Consider the following 16,008-nt stretch of genomic DNA (forward strand, 5'->3'; position numbering starts at 1 on the left):
AACTCTGAACTTTAAAAGTTTTTATTGACTTCAATCTTTTGATATAAACATTTTTAAAGGGAATATCATGAATGTGAGAACTGCTATTAAAATTATTCTAGCCAAGCCAGCTCCAGTGGCATAGAGGGCTGTAGCCCTGACTATGGTCCAAGCAACCTGAGTTTGGTTAGCATCTCATCAACTTGACACAGCTGGTGGGAAGTATGGGCCTGACTGTTGCAATGGGGTTTGAACCAGATACATGCTGTAGCCATCCTTTGGAAGGAGGTGGCAGACACATGATCTGGGGATGGGTGGGTGTGTTGTGCATAAAGCCACCAATAAGTGGTAGCCTTCATTGCCCAACTGTACAGCAGCATGCTCTTGCATAAGTGGAGGGCATAATGGTTCCTCTGGTGATGTTGTCACACATCCCCTCATGCAAGGGAGGGGTTAGACTAACAGACAAAATACATCCTCATAGTCTGGAAGCCAGTGTGAACACAAGCAACAGCCATGGCTGCCTAAATGACAGTTTCATCAGATATTTCTTGCCCTATTGGTTCTGGGTGCGCCCCACTATTAGGGAATGAAGAAGCTTGAGTCTGACTGGGGAGGATCAGTGGTTGGCAGCATAGGGCCAAAAATCAACCTTAAAAAATGATTCTAGCCAAAATATTTTCTTCCTTCTATAGATCAGTTTCTCCTCCATCCACAAACACTGTACAGTAAAATATCTGACGATTACAAGTTAAAAATTATAGTTATTAAAATGTTGTGCAAGTCATAAGTTAACCACTGTAGAGAAGCAGAATTCAGGTACATTGTACATACACCATTACATTATATTTTTATAACCAGACTTAATGAATTCTTATTTAGTCTTGATACTGGCTGTGTAATAATGTAAATACCACCTGGGTTATTTGATAAATTCTTTGGAAGAAACCTACCTGCTTACAGTTGCTGGGGATGCCTGCTCCAAGTCAGCAGGCTCAAATATTAAACTCATCTTAGCACTCATCTGAATGATTTCACCACTCATTAAACAGAGCTGAAATAAAAATGATACACATTTAATGTCACATAAAAAGACAAGCAAGTGTTTGAGATAGAAATGCACAGACGACTGCAATTTTTCATGAACAAATGTTTACTACAACCCACCATTACAAGTTGAGAAAAAATAACACCACACACAGTCTTTCAAAGGGGGTCATACTTTGTTTGTGTCTTTCGGCTTTTCCCGGTTAGAGGTCACCACAGCGGAACTCCGGTCCGCTAATGACTGGCAGTAGATTTTTACGTGCTGGCTTGCCGGGCCTAACGCACAACCTTCAACGAAGGAACGCCCATTCACGCATGTCACCACACAGAAGACGCTCTAACTGAGAATCGAACGGGCAACGTCTAACTGTGAGGTGACAACGCTACCGCAGCACCACCACCGCAGTGAAAGAGGGTCATACTAAGCAGTATAAATATATATAATACAACCTAATTTCATATCATGTCATTTATCACGTGAGCACTTTAAGCTAAAAAATATTTTTCAGTGTTATTACAGCTGAAATGTACAGATATGTGCATACATTAAAAACTAAGAAACCATTCTGTCATGTACACTGGTGTCACCAACAAACAATGCTTTTCTACAGCTGTAGAATCATGGAGGTGTTTATTTCTGGTGACAGACAGTCATGGAATTCCTAATTTATAGTCCTGTACTAGTGACTTAGAACCCATAACCAGTACTAAAAGAACCAAAGAAATTGTTCATGTACTATCCTTCCAGGGGCAAAGTAGCTCACCAGGCATTTTGAAAGAAAAGCAATTTAATAAAATATTTTACTATAAACCATGATAAATATAGAAACAATGGAACTTAAGAAGTTACTAGGCAGGTGGTCAGTTGGGTCATAAGAAGCCCAGCCCTTAAAAACTCATAGGAAAATAGCTGAGTCCTAAAAACCCATAAGAATAACAACCTTAAGAAAACATACTTACAGTAATGCTACCTCTCACCTACTTTTTTTAAGGGGAGTCATAGAGGTAATATGTGGTAAATCTGTGGCTACCCTTCCATTTGTCTACATTTGCTTTGAAAGTAGCCATAGCACTGATCTGCCTAATATGTATAAGATGTTTGTTACTTAGATGGAAACATAATGGAATATGAACCAATCTCTGACTCCATCATATTTTTTGGAGTAAATTAAAATCTTCAAATATAGCTGTCCCCTTCATCGCATGATAGACACAGGTCACTGTGAAAGAGCTGGTAGGACATGAATTATAAGAACAATTGAGCTAATCATTCAGGGTAGCTGAAGGTTAGGAAATCGAATATAAAAACATGTGAGCTAATCATTCAGAGTAGCTGAAGGTTTCAAAGCCTTTGATTTTGTTAGACAGAAACCTCCATGGGCTTTCTTGTTGGGAAAAATGATTTGTCTGGTACACACTGAATAGATTATTATATTCAATGATAGGTCTAATAAAAGAGGAGTACAGTCAGATAATGATATCTTTTGACCTTGAAAAAAATATTTTAGATATAAGTTGGGCAAGATAGGAGGATTTCCTTGCTATGGTGGAAACATAGTGGTCAAATAAGAATGTGTTAGCTATATAAGTGCCAAGGTCTCTTATGACAGTATCAGTTTGTAGGGGAGTATTGTTATGATAGATAGGGAGGGGCTATAGCTTGCTTGTCAAGCAGCAACACATTACATTTTTAGCTTACACTTTTAGACCATTTTCCAAATACCAGGTATGGGAAAGTCCAGCCCCTGCAAGAGTAGTCTAATGTTAATGGGACATGGAATAACAGGATATAGCTTGCAGTTGTCGACAAAGTTGGATAGCCACACTTCTGGGCATGGTTGTCAGCAAAACAGATGTCACTCTATTTCTTTACATATAAGGCTTGTGAAACTGGTGGATCTACATTTACCAGGGTCATAAAAATCTTTATGTAGGGAACATTATTGTGTCCTCTCCATGTGACTGGAACAAACCCAGTGGCTATGTTAAGGTTGAAAAGCTTAGAATGTATTCAGAAAGTTGAAACTTAGCACTGGTGAGATTGTACCCAAGTATACTGTCCGGCCCTTTACTGCTGCTACTTTTAGTTTTCAATAAGGATTCTAGGACATTTTCAATAACAATTTTTGGTAGCAGAGTTGCTATAGTAAGAGAGACAACAGAGATGGGCAGGTTAAAATTCAAACTTAACTCATCTGCCAAAGTATTTGTTGTGTCTTTTGGGATGGAGTGAATGGTGTTGTTAAGAACCAATTCAGTTTATTATTGGGTGTTGTTCCTTAGTTTCCTAATATAAATGAATTAGGATTTGCAATTACTTTTAGAACATGTGGCTAATTTAATCTTTTAATCTGTTCCATATTTATGAACACACTCAAAATGTTTGCTGGCTTATTCATTGGAGTTCAAAGTAGGAGAGTTTGATTTTTTGTAATTGCTCTTTTTTCTTCTGTTACACAATTTATCAATATGATCATTCCACCATATGAGTTTGTTTTAACATTTATCATTACACTCAGAATAGATGGGCACTGATTTGTCTACGCAGTTATAAAGATGTTGGAAAATTTCACAGATGATGGAGGATACCATTCCAGCTAGATCTACAGGTATGAGTTTCCTGGAAAAATTGCCTTGATCATCCAAGAGCTACAATAAGTTGACTTATAGAAATCCATAGAGACCAAAGTGGGTTTTTTGTATTTTTTTTTCAAGAAACATCTTTACTAAATTACTTATCACATATGACACAGGCAATAATCCATTTATATAAATGAAAACAAACCATACTGACACAATTTTAGTTGCAAATACTACACATCACAAACCATACAGACATAATTGCAGTTGCAAACATTATACATCACTTATAATCTATCCAGTCATTGTTAGTCAGAGATTACATAGCTCATTCAAATCCTGCCTTTTTTAAAACCTTGTTCCTCCTCTGTATGTATTGTTCAACATATTTCCCATTTTTTGCTATGTAATTTGTTGCTACTCTTTTCTAAAGATCCCATTTCCAGTTATTTTATCTTTGTTACTATATTCAATATTTCTAGTAAAGTTAATTTAGACTATAATTTCCATTTCTAGTAATTGCCTTTTTGGCAGCCACCATAATTAAACAAAGTAAGGTCTTACTATGTCTAGACAATTCTGATTCAGTATCATAGCTCAAAAATAGAGACCAAAGTGTTTAGTGTGTGTGTGTGTGTGTGTGCATTCGTGTGTGTATATGTGTTGGTAGGATGCCTAAAGGTAAAGATGACAGATTTTTGGTCAGATTTTGCCAAGGATGTGGTGATGTAAGGTGGGATACAGACCAGGGCTTGATTGCTGGATCCAAACTGAAAGTGTTTGAACCTGTAGTGGAGAGTTTAACATTTTGATCCATGGTGTTTGCTTTAATGATGCCCAAATAATACTGAGCATCTTCATTAATTGTGGTATATGTATGCCTATCATTGATGGCTTGTTAAAACTTCCTGATATGATAATGTTAAGTTTGAAAGTAATCTGAAGGGTAGTGAGGTATGTATCATGGTTTTCTGAGGGTACTGATGATGATAAAATATTGGAAGAAATAATATGAGAGTTGGTTTTGATTAATGTTATTTGGACCTCTAGGAGTTCTAGGTTATAATCAAAGGCAAATATTCAAAGATGATAGGGTTTTTGATAGAAACAGATACTCACCTGCAGTTTCCACTGGTACAGAGGGGAGTGATTTCACTGCAGTGGAACCAGGTTTAGGTAACTACACAGATACAGATGTGTTCAAGTTGCAGAAGCACCTCATAGTATTGTGTAGCACCATTTTGATGCTGTCTGAATGTAAATTTGCCACATGTGAATGCCCATTTAATGGACAATTTGACTTTGAACCACTGGGTAGTGAGCAAGCATTAGGCAGTTCCTACACTGACCAGGACATCGAGCACAAGTAGACTAGTTGTAGAAGGTGTGGAAGCTGATTGCTGAGTTATAATCCCCAGGGTATTGGATAAGGAAAGGAGTAAAGTAAGTCATCAAGGTTTGACAGCAAGATGAAGAGGGTAAAGAGCAACACATCTAAGGTATCACCTAGGTTAGAGGAAATGGAATGTACTGAGTACTACACAGTGCTGTATCTAAGGCAGTACTACTAATTAGTGGCTATATAGTGCTCCATTTACAGTAGTATATCCCATATAACTGTCTCCATATAAGTAGTACAACTAGTACAACAAATCACAGTGTTATTAGGTAAACAATTAAAAAAGCAGGCTCAGGTGCCATAAAATTATGCAAAAATACAGGCTAAGTGATTCAAAATTAAGGCAAGGTTGCCACAATTTCTCAAATAATGTGCAATCAATTAATGTACAATCAATCAAAGTGACAACAGAGCAATTCACAGTGAGATAGGCAAGTGATTCAAAAAAGCTACAATGGGTGGCACAAACTCTGTGCAAAAATGGAGTGAGACCATTTATAATTTCAGGAATGGTCATCACAACTTGACAAAAACAGTGCAATAAATTAAAAGCATGGTTATCCAACTTGCTAACCAATAATCAGAGGTAATCCAAGAGGCTCAAGTGAAGTCTGGTATCCCACCTGTGACCCAGAGGGTGACAGGACTACAAAAGAACAGAGTACAGAGGCTTAATCCAGATAAAATCGCTTTAGCTATCAGATCTAGGAGACTGCCTCTCTGGTATCATCCCTGTGGCAGGAATAAAGATGCTGTGTTAAAGTTTCAAGTAATTTATTCAGTTAGGTAGGTAGATGGACGGCTATTCTTGTTCTCACCTGTTTACCTACTTAACTCCCCCATTTGTCAATTCTTTTTTTATCTTTTCTTCCATAAAAGTTTTATAGTGCCTGTACACATCTCTTCATGTTTTAATCTACTCTTTGTCCCTTTATTTACAGTATTCAGCAAACATTCTTTTTTTTCACCGCTGATTGGTTTATAATATCAGTACCCTATCCCATCTAAATCTGGTATGCTATCTCTTCTACCTTTCATTATAGTCTTCTCCACTTTTTGTATGGATATTTTTCTATTATTTTCTTGACCCCTAAACATACTGACATATCTGATCCTCCATGTCATCTCTGATTCTTCTCTTTGCTTACTATTCATTTCACTCATGTTTTTTTCCAGTGCTTCCATAATTTCATTTGGCTTTTCACTAGCTTTCCATTTTCATCTCTTACTTCTGTAATTATACTCTCATTATGTTTACTTGCTGTCAAAAAGGCTCACTTCTTTTTACCTTTAACCAGATATTTTTGCCTATTCAGTAAGCCCCTGTCATCTAATTCATTTCAAACATTTCTCTTTTCTTTGTATAATATATCTCCTGACTCTAATGCTCTTTCACACTCTTCACGTTTCCATGTATTTCTCTTTTGATATAAATTGTACTATAGAACCCTGAATGTCAAAACAGAGAGGAGTCAAAGCTCTGAAAACTCATTTCCAAAACTCAAAAGAGCAAAATATTAAATTACAAGCATTTTTGTGGGGGGGTGGGAGTCCCCCTTCTACACCAATGTAGGGAGCGAGGCCTCCACTCCCCTCAACTGTTATATATCAACTTCATGATGACATCAACTCAAAGAAGGAATAAATCTCCCCAAACAAAGAAATCACTGCCAGTACACACACAGAAATATACCCGTATTATTTCCTATGGAAAACAATCATCATAGTGTTGAGCTGTATCTTGTACTTTGGATAATTGATCCTCAGGGAGTTTCGCCTCAGTCACCTGTATCTATACTCTCTTTTTAAAATATACATCGCCTTCACAATTTTCATATATATATTTTTGGTAATTTCACTTCATCCACCTACATATATATCTTCTTTCTCAAATATGATGCTCTTTCTCAGCTTCCATATACAATGCTTTATATTTTTAACTTACACACCAGACTGTCCATGGCTTGTAAAATACTCTCATATCCTTATGGTCTTTAAAAACTTTTAATCTTGCATTTTCTATCACTTTTAATTTAGCACATAGCCCTGCCAGCCTTTTTTAAACAACTTTGCAAATGCTTTGATTATTTTCTCATCTTGTTCAAAGACTGACCATCCAACTATATCATCAGAAAAAAACTTGCTATAATGTTCCTGCAACTTATCACCTTTTTATTCAGTTTCACTTTTTACACTTGCTCCCCTATATGTATATGGTCTTGCTTTACCCATCAATAGCTGACAATTCTTAAATTAAGATCTGGGAAAGTGTAAGTTTTTAAATCTACATTTACATATGCTTTAATACATAAAATTAATTAAGAATGTTATGAAGGGGTGATTAACTTTATAGATTGTGGAGTATAGATATATGCATTATGTCACTTTGAAGGATTTATTTATAAGTAAGCTCTTCGGTATATATTTTATTTTATTTTGTATTTTAGATTATTTTAACTGTTTTATAGGAAGAATTTCTTAATTGTGAAGTAATTGCAAGTTTGAATTATTATGTATTCAAACATCAAACATCATGTATTTTTAAATTTTGTTCTGATTTAAGGGTGATCACATGATTAAATTGTATTTAAATGGGTTACTACAGGTTAATGCTGAACTCTGATGAAGCCCAGAAAATTGTAGGGTGAAAGCGCTTAAAGCTGTTACCTTCGGTGGTGGCATTTTATTTTTATTTCTGAATTCTGCAATATCTATTTGCAATTCTTAACATCTAATTTCTTCTTTATTTTTCTTATATCACAGTTGAAACATTAAAAAATAATACAGTGTCAATGAACAGAAATTATTTAATGTTTTCAAACACCTTCTCTCTCTCTCTAGCATTTATTTTGGTATACCCATATACAACAGCTAATCCTAAGACTCCTCCCTTTATTCTGCAGTCTGTTGCTGGCAACATACTCAGATCTCCTACCATTACATCTACTACCTTAATTTCAGAACTGCTTATCTTTATGACTATTCCCAAGCAAGTATCCACCCCCATGGTGTATAATACCTCCCTTCCCCATGCTTCCATGCTTGTTGAAACAGTTTTCTTTTATTTCCATTTATATTCCTCGCATCTAGTAAACATATTACATCAGACATTGCATTCTACGCTACTATAACCTTGGGTCACAGGTGGACGGTAGTCTCTCCTTTGATAATCACATCGCCACAGTAGTTAGGAAATCCTTCTATGCGGCACACCTCATCAGAAAAGGTTTCTCATCCAGGAAAAGTGAGGTCATTGTTCCCCTCTACTCATCACTCATTAGACCCATTATAGAGTACAACGCCCCTTTTGGTATGTACCTCACAAGACATCTACAACAACTTGTAAGGCCACAGAAATACCTCACAAAGAGGATTACCGGCCTGAAACAGATGCCCTACGCAGACCGTCTCAAAAAACTCCAGCTTTACTCTGTCACATATCGCCTACTCAGAGGCGATCTCTGCCTAACATACATTGGACATGCTCCATGTAAAGAAATCCCTCCGAGCTACATGCTCTAGGGACCTAAACCTTGTCACCACAATAAACAGAACATGGTGGAGGGATAGTTTCCTGTCCCAGAGCCTTCCCATACTCTGGAACAGACTACCTATCTAAATCAAACAAAGCTCCTCATTAACACTCTTCAAGAAAAATCTTGATGATTGGATGGGAGATAGGAAATTCACCTCGGGGATCACTTCTGTGGCTCTGCTTGACAGGGGCACAGGAAAATTATTTTCTTGGGTGGCAAAAGCCACGTTTGGCTAGGCTTATATAGGCCCTAGGGCCAATAGCCTAGTACCTACCTATGAACCTATGAATGTCTTCCAATTTCATTTATTATACTGCTGACATTAATAATAACAATTAATAATAAAATACCCCTTTCTTTTTTATCTTGCTGCTTTTCTTACTTCTTATTTTTCTCTTTCTATATGTAACTCTGAGTTGGATCATGCAGGTGGGTGAATTTCGTTTTGAATTTTCTTTTCACTAGTTTTTCATTTTTATCTCTAACTTCTGCAATTATACTTTCATTATATTTAACACAATATTACACTTTCCAATTCCACATTGAATACAGAAACATCTCTAATGTTACCCTCTTCTGGATTTCAATTTTGCAGTATACCATATATATTTTCATTTCTGAATACCCCTTCATTTTCCCAATATTCAGACATCACCCCTCATTTGCTTCACATTTAATGCCTTCTTTTGTTCTCCTTTGGTGCTTATTTTAGTATGCTCTGACAAGCCCACACTTTGTACATGTTCCTTTTCTACTACCTCTCTTTGTCCTTATCAACCCTTTCCACACAATCCATCCACCAATACCCTTCCTTTCCACATTTTGATTTACGAATTTACAGTTTCTTCCTTTGACATTGCACATTGACTATAACTTATTTTTGGAAAATGTGCTAATTAAATAATTTTCATCCCCATAGTAATAACACATTTTTAGCTGACCAAAGTATCTTACATTTCTACTTACACTACCAATATTTATAATACAAAGCAAATCTTCTGTCTTATCATTTATTTACAACAACATTACCCATATTTCCCATGCCCCAGTCCACGTCTTGCCATCTTCCTATATTTTTCTCACATTATGCACTTCTTTTCACAAGTCTATAAAGTATTTTAATGTCATCCTCTGAAACTGTCTGTTCTAAATTGTAACAGTAATCATTTTCTTCCAATGTATTTGGCAGCAATAGCTATATATGTATTCCAGGGTGAACTATTTCTCTTAGTACCAACCACATAAGCACAAATAGGTTGAATAACTCAGAAGTCTTAAACATCAGTTCACAAAATGAACAGCTGATGGTGTAAAACCTAAAGGTTCTACAACCTTGTCCCATACATAACACTGATTGAAAGGACAGCACTTCTTGGATATAATTCAGACCACTGTTTTTCTCCACTCAGTAATTCTGTTCTCCATATATTGCTCTTTTTCCCTCAGCACATCTGAGTAATTGCTTCCTTCTTTCTGGTTCAGACCCCTGCATTACTGTTACCTCAGAATGCTGCAAATGATGCCTTCCTCTTGCATACCTTGATCATATGCTCCCCTCTACTGTCCAATTGATAATATTGCATCTCTCCAACTCATGCTTGCAGACATTTTTTACAGCATTTTCCAGACAAAATCATGCTCATTTCATTTCACTCAGTTCCTTATTCATTATAAAATCTCACAATGTGGTAGTGTATAAAACATATTCTGCCAAATGAATTAATTGTATTTACATTAAATCTCAGACATCTGTTTTAGTTCACAATGCATTATTAATTCCATAACAGAACAAACGCTTCAAAAAGATTTTGTTCATCATATAATGTATATGTGCACAAATCAGAAGTCGACTCTTATACTTTTCCCCTTTCTATTACCATATAACTACAGTTGTTTGGATACATAACTGGATAATTTAGTTTATCTTGCCTTGGATTTAGAAAGATCCTCACCACTCATGTAAATGGTGTACCGCAGGCACGTTAAGTTATGAGATGGTGAAAAATGTGATTCAAAGACAGCTATGGCAGCAGTGAGAAAGATCTAATTACTGGCTGATCAGCATATCTCTGAATTCCCCTCTTTTAACACTAGCATTGTGAGAATTGACAGTGGTAGTGTTTTCCCTGGTGGACCATGCATCGCATTGGCAAAGGCACTCCCCTATACTGACACACACACACACACACACGTACCAACTGTCTCCACAGTCAGTCACAGTTACAGTAACACTCATCTATTCCCCCACATGCATACTTTAATCCATGCACACAAACACACACACACACACACACACACACACACACATGCAGACCATCCATTCTCGACCTTATTCCCTAGTGTGACCACTGAGGGAGTCACACAGACATGCAAACACATATACAAACACACACACACACACACACACACACACACACACACACACACACACACACACACACACACACACACACACACACACACACACACACACACACACAGACAAATACGCGTATTCATTTGGCTTCAGTCATCTCACTACAGACATTCAAAACATACTAATGCCCCCCCCAGCCCCCACATCTTTGATGAACCTATCTGCACCTAATCTGCACTGTGACTGCTTCCACAGAAGTGAATCAGTGATTGCCATATTTTCCTTCAACACTGGAAAGTATGCAACTGAGTGACTAAATCTCTTGGACTAAATCAGGAGCTGTGTGTACTACTAGGGGGTGACCACATGGCTAATTAGAATGAGCCATTCCCCCAGATAGCTGCATTAGCATGGGGTCATCCAGCAAAACCACACTGAGTGCTGATGCCTCTGCCACCGGAGAACATCAGAGGACTGGCAGTCTACGAATCAGAAAGGGTAATGCAAGGGGGGAGGGGATACCACTGGGGTTAAGGCTTTCCTCTTGCAGTAACCTTTCTGAATTCCAGCCCTTATCTTCTTTTGGGTTAATGACAGAAAACAAGCCCACTGTGCAGTCATTTATCTTATAATCCTCATTATATCTAGTGATGTCACAAAATATAGAGCTGTTCATGCAAAGGATTTCTTAATACAATAACATATTCCTAACATAACAAATGAGATGCATGTATTTTCAGGGAGGGCTCTGGACTCAGCTTAACTTCTCCACACCGAATATTACCCTCGTGCAGACTCTGGGAAATTGATTGCTATATTGCTGCATATTTGTACACAAGTGTTCGTCAGCGTGTATAAATGATACCAAAATTACATTACACAGCACTGACTGTCAGAGACATACTTTTTAGAATTATACACTAGCTTCCAGAATGTAGGTCCTCTCCAACCCTTGACAGCTCAGCTTTAAACAACGGGAAAAAGTCCTGGAACAAAATGCATAATTATAAACTATAAACAAGATATATAATTTTTACAATTAAATTCTAGTACTTCTCTTTGCACAATATAATTTTAAAATGCAAGCCATGAAGTATATTGTGTATTCTTGGTTACAAACATGCTGCCAGTCTCTGCCAAAATGCCTAAAGTGACTGAATAAGCAGCAAGTAATAATAATGTGCAGTTCTAGTTCTAGTGTTTAAAATGAATTCCACATAAATGGAAGTAAAGTACTGTGATAATATTTATACTCAATGATATTACGGCAGTGCATGAAAGGCTATATTTGTCTAAGGAAATGGACATTCATGTTTCAACAGAAAAGTTTATTCTGTTGAGTAATGAGTTAACATAGTTTACAATTTATGTTTGTTATTCAAAATAGAAATACTGTGCATCTACCACCCTTAGCGAACACTTTTAGCAGGCAGTTTAGAATATGAAATACCTTTTTGTTATCATCCAGTACAGTATTCATATTTTCAATCCAAACTGCATCCACTGGTCCATCAAAGATGATCCACTTCCTGTCTGGTGTGGTAGAAGATGCCTGCTCTCGGAAAGTGGTGGCCAGTACTCCATCTGTCCATTCGTGACTTACAGGATCAAAGCACCCATACAGCTGCCCCATTGTAATGGCTTTTGGGTTGATTACTTTATATTCAACAGCATTCTCTTCCATTAGTTTTGCTGAAAGAAGAAATATTTTCTTAAATCTATACTGCATACCTTCTGATACTTCCTTTTCTCCAACATTAAAATGACTGGAACAGTTATGGGTTTGTTTACTATGGAAAAATGCTTAAACATTTATGCTACTAACTTTTCTTAAGACTCCCTCCCTTTAAATAGAAGACATAGCAACCATGCTGAGTTTTCAGGTAACAATGCATAACAATGACCTCCTTAAAATGCTATGATAGTGCACTTCATAGTCAACCAATAACTGGTACCAATCAATATACAACATTGTAATATACTATAAAATATACAAGTCAGCATGCTCCAACTCTATGTGACATTTACTTATACTGATAGGATACACATAACAGACTTGCCTACACATCTAGATCACACTAGTGACAGAAAACTGCCACATCACTCTAAAAAGTGGACTTCGTTTAATGCTAATGCTTTTTCACTTCATAATATATTTCAGTACATTTAAGAAAGCTGCATTTGTATATTTTGTGCAGCATGCCTTATAAAACTGGGCAAATAATGTTGCCTACATGCTTTGTTTTTATTTAAAGTATCAAGTACAACAAAAGGCATATATAAATTACCTGCATACAGATCAGAAAGTGCTCCAGCTAGCACTTTGTAGGCACAGGTCTTGCCACCGAGGGGATCCCCCACTATCATAAAGCCATGGCGAACCAACATCATTTCATAAATCTACAAAAATCATTGAATAAATGTTAGAAATATTCAAGCAAAATCTGTGGAATAGTTCAGATATTAGTCATAGGAATCCAAAAAGAAGTTATGTACTTACCATAACGTTCCATGTTTGTAGTCCATCTCACCTATATTCTTGCTGGATGGATGGGTTCAGAGCCTATATTCGGCTCCGACTCGGCCAATACTAAAGCTTGAGAGCTTTTACTAGCTCGAGGCTAGCTCCTATCCCATGGTACCTCACAGCAATTCCCCAGATCTAGTTTGCAAGAAAGTAATAAATACCCATCAGGCAAGAATAAGAAAGAAGCTGTATAAATGCAGCAAAGGATTAGAAACATAATCCATTCCAGATGGACAATAAAGAGCAATGTCAGGCAGCACCAAAAGAGGTCCATCAGATCCCCCAGAAACAGAAAGGGGGTTGGAGAGAGGGAAGCAAGAATACAGGCGGGATGGACTACAAACATGGACGGTTATAGTAAGTACATAAATTCTTTATGTTATGTAGTCCTATCTCGCCGTAATTCTTGCTGGATGGGACAGTGTCCCTTGCACCTTTATCCCGGGTAGCTCAAGCGAAGAGGCTCTTCAGCACAGTGGACCCAAAGGATGACCTGTCCCAGGAGGCAAATCCAATTTGTAATGAGTGACAAACATATGTGGTCTTGCCCAAGTAGCTGCTGCACAAATAGTACCAGTTGGGAGCCTATATATCTAAAGGCACATGAAGTAGCTACAGCTCTAGTAGAGTGACCTTTAGCTTTTACCGGTAATTGTCTACCAGCTTGTTGATAAGCAAAGGTTATGTAATCCGAAAGCCATTTAGAAAGAGTAATTTTAGAAACAGGCAAGCCTTACCTTTTGTCAGAAAAGGAAATGAAAAGTTGATCAGATTTCTTGAATTCTTTAGTCCTGTGTATATAAAATCTGAGTATCCTGTGGACATCTAACTGGTGTAGTCTATACTCTGATTTATTAGAGTGGTTTGGAAAAAACACAGGTAGCTCAATGGTAGTATTCAGGTTGTGCTCTGAGCATACCTTAGGAAGAAAAGAAGGGTTTGTCCTGAGAAAGACTCTATCCTTGTGAAAGATAATGTAAGGAGGTTGAATAGTTAGAGCTTGTAGTTCTGAAACTCTCCTAGCAGATGTTATAGCTACCAAGAACAAGGTTTTCCATGATAACAATTTTAAGTCTGACGACGAGGATGGCTCAAAGGGTGTAGACATCAAAGATGAGAGGACTAAGTTTAAGTCCCAGGGTTCTAATGGTTGTTTTATTGGGGGCCTAAGAAGAACTCCTTTTAAGAAGGTATTACACAGGGAGTGCTGCATGATTGGATTTCCCATGAAACCAAAATGGAAATTGGAAATGGCAGCTAATTGAACTCTAACTGTAGCGGCTGCCATACCTTCATGAAAAATTGTTGTTAGGAAGAATAAAATGAATTCTAACGGACCTGCATATGGATCTAAGCCCCGATTCGTAGCCCAAAGGGAAAACCTTTTCCATTTGCTAGAATATAGTTTCTGAGTGGAAGGTTTATGGGATGAAATTAGGATGTGTTTTACCGCTGGGGATAAGGGAAAACATCTGGCTATACATGGAATTGCAGCAGCGATGCTGTCAATTTAAGGGAGTGGATGGAGGGATGGAACTGTCTTGATTGATGAATCAGGTGATCTGAAGATGCATCCAGAATCCATGGTTCCTCCAAGAGGTAGGGCCGCAGGAAAGGAAACCAAACTTGTTGAGGCCAGTAAGGAGCAATGAGGATCAAGGAACTCCTCAACTGTCTTGCTTTCTGTATTACTTTGAGGATGAGTGGAAAAGGAGGAATCGTGAACTAGAGCATCCCTGGGTGACATCCCCGGATGGCGAATGAGGGCAAAGTAGCTGCTGCATTTGGTGTTCAGGTGAGTGGCAAATAGATCACAGCAAGGCTGCCCCCATTTGTGAAAGATCTCTTTCACAACCATCAGGTACCACTCGTGAGGCATCAGAATTGCTTGCCTGAGTTTGTCTGCTATTACATTGGATTTTCCTGGGATATGCGTTGGTATCAGGAAGCATTGAGTATCCATCGCCCATTTCCAAGCTCTTAAGGCCACTCTGCAAAGCGGGTAAGACTTGGTTCCTCCCTGCTTGTTTATGTACCACACAACAGACATGTTGTCTGACTGAATCGCAATTGTTCCGGTGGGAAGGGAGCTGTGAAGTGCTTGCAATGCATATAGCACCCCTCTCATCTCCAGAACAATGATGTGCAAGTGGTTCTCGTGGTTTTGCCAAGTACCTTAGACTATCTTTCCCAGATAATGCCCCACCCCCACCCGATCTGGGAAGCGTCCATGGTCAAAACTGCTTTCTCTTGGGGAGGAACAAGAGGGCGACCCAGGACAAGTTGTTTGGTGTGTAACCACCATGTCAGATCCCTTTTGCATGCATTTGTTATTAATATCTGGTGAGACAATGGAAGGTCTTGCATCGACCATTGTGCAAATAGCATCCACTGGAGAATCCTCACATGTAGCCGAGCAAGAGGAACTCTGGAGCATTTCTCCCCGGGCCTCCACTGAAAACAGGCTCTGTGGAACCTAGTCGGACATTCCCGGTCAACAAATGTTAAATAAATAAATAAATAAATAATAAATAAAAGATGGCGGAAGCCATAGTCCCTAGGACTTGAAGGACTACTCTGGCCT

At 37.9% G+C, this 16,008-nt stretch overlaps 1 protein-coding gene across 1 annotated transcript in view; it reads right to left on the bottom strand.

The window, feature by feature from the left end:
• DNAH3 (dynein axonemal heavy chain 3) overlaps positions 1 to 16,008 on the bottom strand; it is a 2,217,123-nt gene that overhangs the window by 722,171 nt on the left and 1,478,944 nt on the right. The window contains exons 35-37 of the mRNA XM_044089509.1: positions 13,186 to 13,297; positions 12,348 to 12,589; positions 933 to 1,033 (exon numbers count right to left, since the gene is read on the bottom strand). Coding sequence (XP_043945444.1) covers positions 933 to 1,033; positions 12,348 to 12,589; positions 13,186 to 13,297 — 455 coding nt within the window. The remainder of the gene's footprint in view (positions 1 to 932; positions 1,034 to 12,347; positions 12,590 to 13,185; positions 13,298 to 16,008) is intronic.

This window comes from Protopterus annectens, chromosome 12.part0 (assembly GCF_019279795.1).
Source record: "Protopterus annectens isolate FY-2018-M chromosome 12.part0, PAN1.0, whole genome shotgun sequence".
NCBI classification, from domain to species: domain Eukaryota; kingdom Metazoa; phylum Chordata; order Ceratodontiformes; family Protopteridae; genus Protopterus; species Protopterus annectens.